The sequence below is a fragment of the Nicotiana tabacum genome, chromosome 22 (genome assembly GCF_000715075.1).
Source record: "Nicotiana tabacum cultivar K326 chromosome 22, ASM71507v2, whole genome shotgun sequence".
NCBI classification, from domain to species: Eukaryota; Viridiplantae; Streptophyta; class Magnoliopsida; order Solanales; family Solanaceae; genus Nicotiana; species Nicotiana tabacum.
In genome coordinates, this window is record NC_134101.1 from 36105214 (window position 1) to 36117855 (window position 12642).

The 12642-nt window shown below is 34.7% G+C and overlaps 1 protein-coding gene and 1 long non-coding RNA gene across 4 annotated transcripts; one reads left to right on the forward strand and one right to left on the reverse strand.

Moving 5' to 3' along the window:
• Positions 1-1771: 1771 nt before the first annotated feature.
• Positions 1772-5996, forward strand: LOC107759505 (uncharacterized). Of its 3 annotated transcripts, none has more exons than XR_012704771.1 (4): positions 1772-3646; positions 3729-3914; positions 4209-4406; positions 5256-5996. XR_012704771.1 is itself a non-coding variant. In XM_075242610.1 (4 exons), the coding sequence occupies exons 1-4, from the start codon at positions 3266-3268 to the stop codon at positions 5274-5276; spliced, it is 786 nt and encodes a 261-aa protein (XP_075098711.1). In that variant the 5' UTR covers positions 1773-3265; the 3' UTR covers positions 5277-5996. The 3 variants fall into 3 exon arrangements, 1 of the variants encoding a protein (XP_075098711.1); XM_075242610.1 differs by having other exon boundaries at positions 1773-3646; XR_001642204.2 differs by lacking the exon at positions 5256-5996 and having other exon boundaries at positions 4209-5198.
• A 2719-nt stretch (positions 5997-8715) lies between these two features.
• On the reverse strand, positions 8716-10175 carry LOC107759501 (uncharacterized). The gene is made up of 2 exons (XR_012705288.1): positions 9933-10175; positions 8716-9547 (listed from the first exon to the last, which is right to left on the reverse strand). It is a non-coding gene; the product is annotated as an uncharacterized LOC107759501 (long non-coding RNA).
• Between the last annotated feature and the right edge of the window lie 2467 nt (positions 10176-12642).

The window sequence follows — 12642 nt, forward strand, 5'->3', positions numbered from 1 at the left end:
TAAAATTTAATAGAACATATCATTATTTAGGTTTCATATTGATTTTTATGTTTAATTATTATATTGGTTAACCTTGAAAGCGTAAATCAACGAGAAATTGTTATTAGACGACTAAGAAAATAACAATCATGCATTACTAAAAAGATTTTGTGCTAAGAATATTTTAATAGATCATATGTTTGTCAGTTTTTCCAATTTTTGCTAAACATATATTCACTTATCAAAACTTTATCTATAACTTTAATAAAGTAAAAATAAAATAATATTCATGTAACAAAAAACCCGAAAAGACCCACAAAACCGAATCAATCCAAACCAATTCAAGGTGCAAGTAGAATATAAAAAAGGACCAGAACTGCTCCTGAAGTATTGGAATTGGTACAAAAATGTCCTCCGTCCACTATCTAAATAAAAATGCCTCTACCATTTTTTTTTGGCTCAATATTACCTTTATTACTAACAGAAAATTCTAAAAAAAAATTAATTAATTAATATGCACGTGTCATTGTCTCATTCCCATTGGCCTAATGTAAACCTTAAGCCAAATTATTATTAAACTCATTCGTAACCCGTTCAGATATTGACCCACCCCAATTTTAAAATATAAGTCTTTCTTTCTCTTTCTCTTTCTCTTTCTCTCTCTCTCACACACACCCCTCTGCCTCCTATCCATTTCGTTTTAGTGAGCATTTTTTGACGAGTGTATGTCTACGATTATATATGAGGCAAATTCAAAATTGAGTTCTCTTTTAGAATAATTTTTATGGAATATGGAAGGAATTGTCATATTCTTCTTAATGCAAAAAGTTTGGATTCTTTTTGTTTATGTAATGAGTATTCTTTATTGTATAATTATTTTTATTTGAAATTTCTGGGGTTTTCTTCACTACTTTTTGTCATTCCTCTGTGAAAATCTGATGATTTGTTTTCCCCAATTTTTTACTGTTTATGCAATGTGTATTTTTATTTTTAATTTATTTTGCTATTTCTCCTATTAATATGTAGCTTTTCTGCTCTGTGTAACGAGTATTGTGCAATTTCATACACACTGGATTCATATGATGTACTAATAATAGCCGGCAATTTTTTTACTAGAGAGAGTTGGATTTTAAAGGAGCGGGTCAATATTCAGATGGGTTATGGGTGAGTTTAATTATATTTTGATTAAAGTTTAAGTTAGGTCAATGAAACGGTGACACGTGGATATTAATTAAAAAAAATTTCTAGAATTTTCTGTTAGTAATAAGGGTAATGTTGCGCCAAAAAAATAACGCTATATGTATTTTTATTCAAATAAATGGACGGGGGCATTTTTATACCAATTTCGATACTTCAGGGGCACTTTTGGCCCTTTTCTATATAAAAAAATCAGTAATTTGGTTCTATTTTGTATTGATAAATGATACTCTCTCTGTTCCAGTTTATTTGAACCTATTTCTTTTTTGGTCCGTTCCAAAAAGAATGACCCCTTTTCTAAATTTGAAAATAATTTAGCTTAAACTTCTAATTATACCCTTAATGAGAAGCTTTTATAGCCATCCAAATACTCTGGACTCCTTTTTGACTTATTTAAGACCATAAATTCTAAAAGTTTTATTTTTTTTTAAACACCGTGGTTAGTCAAACAAGTTCACATAAATTGAATGGAGGGAGAAACTATCATTTTGGCGACATGGCTAAACTGATTAGACAGGCGGTGAAAACTTTGAATGGGCCTAGTGTAAAACCAGTTCTAACCTGTTTATATTTGTTTTTGTTCCTCTTGCCTTTTCCCTTTTCTTTTTTGTGGGGTTTGGTTTTTTCACTTCCTAAATCCGCTAACAACTTGGTTTTTGAAGAGAAGGCTCCATTTCCTTACACTGTGTAAATCCTTTCACTAATTGGTTTAGACTGCGCGTGTCACTCATATAATATATATTCCTATTTCTATATTTTTATCCTCTCGCAGGCACTGTTAAAGGTTATAGAAAATATTTTGGCAACGATGGAAAGGACAGCTCAAATTCCTGAACTGCCAGTGCCAATTTTGGAGCACATTCTGTCTTTTCTTACTATTATAGATGCTGCCAAAACTAGTATATTGTGTAAGGCTTGGAACAGTGCTTGGAATTCCCTCTCCTGCTTAAATTTTGGTGATGATTATTTAAGGATGCCAATAAACAGTGTGGATCAAATTCTAGCAAATCGTCAAAGGCAGAATATCTCTATACAAAGGTTCATTGTTAAGTTATCATATTCTTCGTTAACCTCTGATTATGTGAATGATTGGATTAATATACTGATAGCTTGTAATGTCAAAGAGTTGTTTTTAGAGGTTGGCATATTCACTTACATCAAGTTGCCTGAAGCAATTTTTGCTGCCAAAGCTCTAAATGTACTTCGTTTATCTGGATTTAAGCTTGAATTACCCTCAAATGGCATAAAGTTTTCATCTTTGCGAGAGTTGCACCTTTTTGACCTGTTTTTGGACGAGCAATTACTTCAAGCTCTATGTGCAAGTTGCAGAGATTTAGAAGTTGTGTCATTCAAGAGATTTTATGGATTAATCAGTTTTCAAGTTGTAGGAACTTTACCTAAACTACGGTCCGTATATTTGGAAGATTTCCCTTCTCAATTCCAGATGGTTGATATTGTAGCACATAGTCTTAAAGACCTTTACATTAGCTCCTGCGGAGAATTCCCACAAGTGGGGTCTGAGAAAGTTAGTATGTACGCTGGGTTACCCCTATCCTGGGAGGGCAGAAATGCTGTTTCCGATAGAGGGGACATAAGTGTATTAATCACAAGTGGGGCCAAAGCTCTAAATGTGCTTCGTTTATCTGGATTTAAGCTTGAATTACCCTCAAATGGCATAAAGTTTTCATCTTTGCGAGAGTTGCACCTTGTTGACCTGTTTTTGGACGAGCAATTACTTCAAGCTCTATGCGCAAGTTGCAGAGATTTAGAAGTTTTGTCTTTCAAGAGATTTCATGGATTAATCAGTTTTCAAGTTGTAGGAACTTTACCTAAACTACGGTCGGTATATTTGGAAGATTTCCCTTCTCAATTCTAGATGGTTGATATTGTAGCACCTAATCTTAAAGACCTTTACATTAGCTCCCACAGAGGATTCCTACAAGTGGGGTATGGGGAGGGTAGGATGTACGCAGGCTTACCCCTATCCTGAGAGGACAGAGAGGCTATTTCCGATAGAGGGGACCTAAGTGTATTAATTAAAATAACTGCTTGCAAAACCCTACAATGTTTGCAGCTCATAGATGTGGCTATGACTGACCAATGGTTAGAGAACCTTTTACCAAATCTACCCAACCTTGAAATCTTTTACTTATCTCGTTGCTGGTCGTTGAAGATCGTGAAGATCTCAAGTAACGGGCTTAAGTATCTGGACATAGTCGCGTGCGACAATCTGATTGAGGTTGATCTAGATACTCCCAACTTATTAAGATTCTCATCTGAGGTTCGTTATGGAAAAGATATTGTTGAACCCTTGCCCACATTCAAACTGAAAGCTTCACATATGCTGGAAGCTAATCTCAATTTGATCCCGGAAATAACCCTTGACACTTACTGGTACAATAAGTTCATGAAGTCTCTAGCTAACTTTAATCATTCCAAGGCTATTACATTTCGCTGCGAAAATGACAAGGTACGTGAAACAAATTGTCTACTTGCTCCTGCTTGAAGAAGCATTTCTGGATTTCTCATTATTCTTCTTTTTGCTTGTGCAGGTGATAGTTATACCAAAATACAAGAGAGAAAACTTGATTCCTCCACTTTATTGTACTAAGCATTTGTACGTAATTATGAACCGATGGAATCATTCAGTTGTGGATCTTGTTGATAGTTTGCTTTGGATTTCTCCTCAATTGGACACCCTATCTTTTGGCAGGGCTCTAGACATAAAGATCCTGAAGGTAATATGTTTATCTTTCAAAGGCACTAACTTTGTTATATGTTCAAAAAGATTAGTGATCACTAAGGTTTCTTGCACCTTTACTCTTTATACATGGTTTTCTTACAATTAGTTCCTTTTTTGGTTTTCCTTTTTGATACTTTATTTTAGTAGCAAAGCCTTCATACTTGGTTACAAATCTTTTGCTTACCTAGCAGTCCTATATTGGCTTCATGATTGATTGTTCATGCTGACATTTAATACCTTTATTCGTGTCTTGCATATTTAATTGTGATTGGTTTTGCTGGTTTTGTAGTTTACATACAGAGATGCAGCTGATGAGGAACCTTGTTGTGAATCTCTACCTTGGAAATATTGGAGGCACGAGTTAAAGAAAGTTAAATTGCAAAACTTTACATGTGTGGAGCTATCGAAGTTGAGAAACTACTTTCTTACAAATACAGATATATTGGAGATAATTGAAGATCCACCAAGATGCAACATTTGTAGTTCAGTTCAGTAGATCTTCTTTAAATATTCCATTGTTCCTTTTGTGTAGTTGCGTCTAGCTAATGATGTGTTTTTCATGATGTGCTAGGAGCAGATTGTGTACTTGTCGATGATAGGAGAATTCCTGTTGAACATTTGTTTGCAATGATATTCTTTTTATTTTCTTATTTGTTTTCCTTCCTTTCTTTCCTTTTAAGCAAATTATCCTAGAACATTCGTAGGGGTTTGTTTGGTTTAGAAACAAGTTATGCAGGGATTGACCGATTGTAACACAGAGATGAATAATACATGGATTAGTAATGCAGGTATTGAGGCGTAGTTATTTCATCTGAACGTTTTAGATTTTGTTTGAGGATTTTTTCGAATCTTGACTGGTGTGTGGTACATCAATGTTTTGGTTGTGCTTCGGGCGATAACCTTGGAATATCCATACACTGATATTAAGTTGTTCAACTATTCACTGTCGGAGTGATTGTTCTGATTCAATATGTGATACTATGAAAAGTATTAAATTTAAGCTTGTTTTGTTGATTCAAACAATAGCTGAAGTTGTTGAGCCTTCTGCCTAAGATTAATACAAGGAAAGCATGCAGCTTGCTCTGCAGCAGTAAAGACATGGTTTAAGGTTTGCTAATCGCTTATTTTAAAAAACCTGTCATTGTTTCCATCTTGATGTTCTCTTTGTGTTATCATCAGTTGCTAAAGTCAGATGCCTGTATTTCTTGTATAATTTGCTATTTTTGTGATAGAGCAGAAACTGGTATAAGTTCCATTCAGCATCCTACAATTTTATAAATTCAAGCCTATTTTTCTCTTACATAATGATTGTTTATTAAATGTCTGGTTTCTGCAGCAAAAAGAGGTTAGATTGTGAGGCAAATAGGAGATGCACTCCGAGCAAAACTTCAGCAACTCGGTCGTCTTGTTTCCCTTTGAAATGGGGAAGATGCTGAAGGAAATGGAGGTTCAAGTATGTAATATCCGAACTAACATGCTAATAACATAATGTCGAAATAATACCTTGTACAACAGTTTTAAAATCAATTGAGTTTTTATGGTAATGATGACATCTAAACTAAATCATTTGGAGCTGTACAAGATTAGATGTTGATTAGCTAACTTACCAACCTGTTTGTCATTCATTTGGTAATCTCAGCTTTGGTTCAGTATTTGCTAAACTTGGATTCTTACTAAACCTTCTGAAGTTCCTTCTTTCACTTTCAATTATATAGCACATTGGGGTTTTGTGTGATAAAGATGTGCCACCGAGACTTAATGACAAGTTCTACAGAGTGGTGGTTAGCCCGACTATGTTGTACGGGGCTGAGTGTTGGCCTATCAAGAAGTCCCATGTCCAAAAGATAAAAGTAGCTGAAATGAGGATATTGAAATGAATGTGTGGATATATCAGAAAGTACAAAATTATGAACGAAGTTATCAGGGACATGGTGGGAGTGGCCCATGTGGAGGACAAGTTGCGGGAATCGAGGCTGAGATAGTTGGGGCATGTGAAGAGGCGAGACATAGCTGCCCCGGTTAGGAGGTGTGAGAGGTTGACCATGGCGGGTCTGAGGAAGGATTGGGGTAGGACATGTCACTGCTTCAGCTTATCGAGGACATGACCCTCGATAGGAAGGTGTGGACGACGAGTATTAGGGTTGAAGGTTGACAGATTGTCCTGAGTCTCTCCTAGGCTTACCAGTAATACTAGTTCTATTGTTGTATTTTCTTATTCCTAGATCATTATTAGTACATATTGTGTCATTCGCTTCTGTGACCCTGTTACCTTGTTGTTGCAGCTGTTTGTTGCTTTAGTTTCACTGTTCCTTGAGTCGAGGGTCTACCGGAAATAACCTCTCTATCTTCATAAGGCAGGGATAAAGCCTGCGTAAACATTACCCTGCCCAAACACCACTTGTGGGATTATACTGGATTTGTTGTTTTATTTGTTGTTGTTGTAGCACATTGGATAAGAAAACAAGTACTCCTCAAGGGATACCCTTTAGAACGAAGACCTCAAATCCTGTTGTTCTCACCAGTGTTGTGAAAAGCGAGTGCTTCCTCGCTTAAAGCGAGAAGTGAAGCGAGGCGAGCCATCGAACGCTTTTGTTAGCTGAAGCGTAGCAGGTTTAAAAAAGCGCTCGCTTCCCATTAAAAAGCGAGAAGCGCAGATGCGTAGCGATGTGTAAGAAGCAAGCGCTTCTCTGTATTACAGGGCTGCCAACCTATTTAATTAAAAAAGCTGTTCTTTTTTTAAAACATCATCGATCAGCAGCAACAGAGAAAGAAAGAGGCGAACTAGGGTTCAAGTTTTCTACACTTTTCAACTTCAAGATCATCAAGTTTGGTCCAAGTTTGGTCCAGGTACGTGATTTCTTCTTCCTCCTCCTTGTTCTTCTTCTTCTTCTTTTTCTTTTTCTTTTTCTTTCACTATTTCAGCGTCCAAATAGCAGCAAAATGCTGGCGAATTTTTTTTTTCCCTTCAGTTCTTCTTTCTCATTCTTCTCCTCCTCTTCTTCTTCATTTTCTTGCACTGTTTTTTCGTTTGAAATGCTGCCAAATTTTTTCCTTTCAGTTATACTTATATTGCCCTTCTTCTTATTTTCATCTCCTTTATTCTTAGTTCTTATTGCCTTTCTTATGTGTTATGTAGTTGTTCTTTTAATGGCCTTCTTCTTAGTTGTTCTTATTTTTTCGTTTCAGTTGTTCTTTCTTATTTTAATATTATTTTTTTAAAATTCCGCTTCACTTCAAAAAAGCGAGCGCTTCGCTTCTCGCTTTAAGCGAAAAGTGGCATGTCGCTTTTTCTCGCTTCACGCTCTTCACAACACGGGTTCTCACTCAAGAAATGCACATGGAAACCAGATTTCATAGTTTTTCTTCTCCTTTTATGTCATCATACAGTGCTTCCTAACTGAACGATGGAAGCATTTAAACATTGTTATTAGAATGAGTTTTTTAAGTCTGATAGTGCAGTGTTCACCGTTTGTACTGCTGCTAATTCTAGCATATCATATTGCCTAAAAGGAGAGTTCTGTTTGAAACTCTGCATAAGAACAGCAATGCACTAGTTTTAGAATGTTAGTCATTTGGAATGAAAAGAATCAAAATGAATATTTAAAATCCATTAAATCAATTTCAATGAACTTGTGATTGAGGTGTAGTGTTTGTTTTAAGTATACTATAGTATTACTATTATCCCGGTCTTCTGGAGTAACGGAGCCAGGACCAGACTGGATCGTCTGTCGCATAATCAACCAAATGAAGCCATAAACTGTGTGTCGTTACAGGCTAATATGACGGACATTGATTATCTGAAATAATGAGGATTCTTTGTTACAACTTCCCTTGTACTTGGAACAGGACAAGAACATGATTTAGTTGGTTGATCATGTGTGGTGACAATAAGTAGAAGAAAATTATTGAAGTTTGGTGACCATCCTAACAGAATAAAAGAGGATGGGCCTAAAAGCAGATTTAGGTGATGTGTAGGTAACTTGTTGTATGTACTATATCCTCATTGACCAATGCTTGTTTCCCAGAAATAAGGGCAGAATGTCCTTATCTGAGGCCTGTAGCACAAAAATGGTCAGCTTTGGTCCCAGAAAATGTAAGCATGACAAACAACAGTGTCCTAGCCCTACTTTTGTACTTACCATCAGAATTCAGACACCTATAAAGCTATCTTAGTCACCCACTTCCAGAAAAAGAAAGTGTCACCCACTTCTCCGAACCTCCTCGCTCACCAATTGCTGTGTCCTGAGATAACAAGACATCAGTGACAACGCCCAATGACGAGAGAGGCAACATACCAGGACTTGGGAGAAACTAGACTATGTATACCCTTCAAAAAGAAAAAAATAATTTAGGCCAGAGCAAGATGAGCACAATTCACTATTTCATACTCGCAAATGTCTATATCATCTTATTTTTTCCTTCAGGCTAGCCATCAGAAACGGACCTATGTTTGGAGCAGAGGGTCACTGGACCCGTTGGAGCAGAGGGTCACTGTACCCGTTAACTTCGGCAAAATTCTAGATATATATGTTAAAAACGATCAATATATTTATGTGGAACCCTTGAGTAGTTAGCCCATGTGCCCCGCGACCTCCCCACCTTCAAATCTTGGATCCTAGCCATGCACAGACAATGACTGCTTCTCTGCTCAAAGTTTCTGACTAAACCACAATTCACAGTTCCCTGGCTCCCCGAAACTAATCCTCATCACATAATTCACCAATCAAAGTGTTCTAGTAGAACCAAGTTTTCTACTACAAAATTGCAGAGGTACACAAATTCCAAGAGAGGGAATATTACAGCTTTTCAGCTAAAAGATGGCTTTCGCATATGCATATTTACAAGATAAACTAAGAGCTAATCAATCAAAATTGTAGTAACATCTGCTGGGTGAATAAAGGTTACAATTGAACGCACAACCAACAACAAATTTAGAGCAAGTACTATGCCATTCCGTAATAAAACAACAAACTGTTCTGTTGTGTTTTCACTTGGGAGCAAAATTAAGCGCTAATTGGTAAGTGTTTCCCATGGCCTGGAGTTGAAAACAAACGTTCAGTTTCCCATTTTCACCTCAATTCCCACTCGTCATTCACAACCTCCATCCAATCCCATAGCATGAAACGAACTCGAATCAACCAAAGAAATTGTAGGAATACAACTTCCTGATCGAGGTAACACCGCGTGCTTCATCTCACTACTGTTTTCCGCTGGACTACTGGACATCGACCTTAGCAATTTCGGAGACTCCAAACTCCTCCTTAAGATCTGCCTCATCGCAGCAATTAAGTGAACAGTTGGATTCAAAGGCGGAGTAGATGAACTGAACTTCTTACAAAAGTTGAGGTGACGATTCAACGCTTCTTCCGCACTGATCAGCCTCTCGCATCGCATGATCTCATCCTTGATTGCTTCCGCACACAATCCGCAAATCCACTTCCCTTGGTACCGCTGCCGGATTGTTTCTATATAGGAAAGAGTGCATTCCTCTGTCAATCCGCAACAGTCGCATTTCGCAAAATCCACCTCGATTTGCGCTGTAAGTTTTGCTACTTTAACTGTTTGTGTCTCTGCCGCTTTCATCGTCATTGACTCGCTGATTAGTGACATCGTAATTATTCTTCAAAACTGGAAAGGAATTTCAACGTCAAAGCAGAACATGTTAAAGGAAATAAAAACTTTTTGCTCTAATAAACAAGAAAATACTCCAAAACAGAAGTGATTCAAAACTCAAATGCCAGAGTAATACGTAGCATGTTTCCTAATTGTTAAATGAACCAGTATTTTCGACATAAATTATCTAAAATTATTAAACTTCGAACTCGTAATTCAGAAGTGCAATAGGTTCAGTGGATCCGCCTCTGCCAAAGACACTCCTATAATAGACACAGACTATGAAACACTCGTATAAATTTTCATTAAATTCTATATATTCATATATAGTCTGAGCTCGACATATATGTTCCTACTACGAATAGTCTGGATCTATCTCGAAGATTAATATATGACTTACCAGCAGAAGCAGATATCGGAACAGAGAGACCAAATATATGCAGAAAACAATGGAACATATAATTATTCCCCTTAATTCTGCTTATTTGGGATAGACACAACTTAAAAGAATACTTTTCTATCTTTCTTTCTCGTACTCGCCTTCCTCCTTGATTTCCTCATGAACAGAAAAGGTATCCATAAAAAGGGGGGAAAAGAGAGAGAGAACTTCAAAAGCTGACTCCTCAATCAGTTTGTGGACTCAGAGAACATAGAAACATCAACGAATTTAATGCAGAGATGAGATCAAAGTGGAGAGAAAGAGACAAAGTGATAGCTTTTTTTGTTCTGCTCCACACAAAAAGAAAAAAAAATTCTTTTTTAGGCTTTTTGAGAGAGATTGGAAGTATATATGCAAGAAGTAGGAAGGGGGTGGGGGCAGGGAGGAGCCAGCACGTGGGATATATGTTCGGCTGAACCCAATATCTATGATACTTGCCTTAAAAAATTCATTAAATATACTCTTTTTGTTCACTTTTATTTGTTCACTATTAACTTTGCACATCCCTTAAAAAATAATAAATAAAGTTAATAATTTATCATGATACTCATATTAATTGATGCATATTTTTAATAGATTTGAGAAAAATAATTTGAAATGAGTAATTAATATTATGGGTATAACAGAAAAAAAAAATTATCTTCTCTTGATATGCTAAAAATGACAAGTAAAAGTGAAAATTTATTTTTAGAATACTAGACAAGTAAAAGTGAATGGAGGGAGTATATATATTATTAATTTAGAAACTAATTAACGTAAACAGATTATAATTCTGAACCCTATGGGTGGGTGGATGGTTTGGAGACAAATAGCTTGTTTGGCCAAGCTTCTAAAATCAGCCTATTTTGAGAAGTACTTTTCAAAAAAGTATTTTTGCTTATAGAAAAGTACTTTTGAAGAGAAATTATTTTTTCTACTTCTCAAAAATTGCTTCTATTTCTCCTCAAAAATATTTTTTTTCATCTAAAAACTTGGCCAAACATATTAATTTTTGGCAAAAAACACTTTTGTCAAAAACAAAATAATAATAAGCCCAACAAAAAGCCTGGCCAAACCCAAGCCGCAAGGATTGATTTGCGGTTTGGAGAATCCACGTCACCTATTGCTGTCAATTAAAAATTGCCGGCTGTATACTTGTACATTGCCAGCTGTTCTTTCTTAATATTTTCATTTACTTTAGAGGAGAAACAAGTTCAGATTCTAGCCCAGTTGCCATTTATTAACGAATCTAATGTAACCTAACTAGTACAATTAAGGTTCAATTATTGCATTCTGATTCCTCCACTAACAATACTTTTACAAATTTACTAGTACTTTAATATGTGTCCCTCAATCTAAATAAAGAACGGTAAAGGTCCAAATATATTTCTGTATTTTCGAAAATGGTCTAGGAATACCCCTCGTTATATTATTGGATTATTTATATCCCTGCAGTCATACTTTGGGTTCAAATATACCCCTCATTTAAACGGAGAGACACGTGTCATCATGCTGTTGGCCACTTCTAAATATCTCCTAATTACTTAAAAAGCAATTTTCTAAAGCAATTTTTTTTTTGTAAAAATAAAAAAAAAACTGAATTGTTTTTACTAAAAACTGAAAAAAACGAAAATATTTTTTTTTCAGTTTTTACAAAAAAAAAATGCTTTAAAAAAAACTGAAAAATATTTCCTAAAACAATATTTTTGTAAAATCTGAAAAAAAAAAAAAGTAATTTTCTAAAGAAATTAAAAACTGAAAAAAACTAAAAAAATTTAAACTAAAAACTGGAAAAAAAAATGTTTGGTTTTACAAAAACATTGCTTTAGAAAATTGCTTTTTAGTTTTTCCAAAAAAAATTGCTTTAAAAATTATTTTCAGTTTTTCTTAAAGCAATATTTTTCTAAAAATTGGAAAAAAATATTTTCGATTTTTTTAGTTTTTAGTAAAAAAAACATTCAGTTTTTTTCAGTTTTTACAAAAACATTGCTTTAGAAAATTACTTTTCAATTTTTGTTTTTCAGTTTTTACAAAAACATAGTTTTAGAAAATATTTTTCAGTTTTTTTTTAAAGCAGTTTTTTTGTAAAAATTGAAAAAAAAAATATTTTCGTTTTTTTAGTTTTTAGTAAAAAAAAAATTCAGTTTTTTTCAGTTTTTACAAAAAAAAAATTGCTTTAGAAAATTACTTTTTAATTAATTAGAAAATATTTAGAAGTGACCAACAGGATGATGACACGTGTCCCTCCGTTTAAATGAGGGGTATATTTGAACCCAAAGTATGACTGTAGGGGTATAGATAACCCAATAGTATAACGAGGGGTATTCTTAGACCATTTTCGAAAGTACAGGGGTATATTTAGCCCTTTGCCGAATAAATAATGATAAAATCTGGAATACAATGGTTAAATTATCAATTTTGATCAGTGTGAATTTGGTCATTAATTATTTAAAATCTCTGAAATAAAATTATATATTTATAATTACTTAAAATATAATATCGTAAGTCATAGATAATTTTTATGAAAGAAAGTACTTCAAATTCTTAAAATTAATTAACTCCTTGTAGTGACAGTGTGGGACGAGGAAGTTAAATTTATGTGACTAATAATTTTTCTTACTATAGAAAGTCATTTTGATCTTTTTTTGAACTTTAATTTTACTCTTTTTAGGTTAAAGATTGAAAGTTAAAT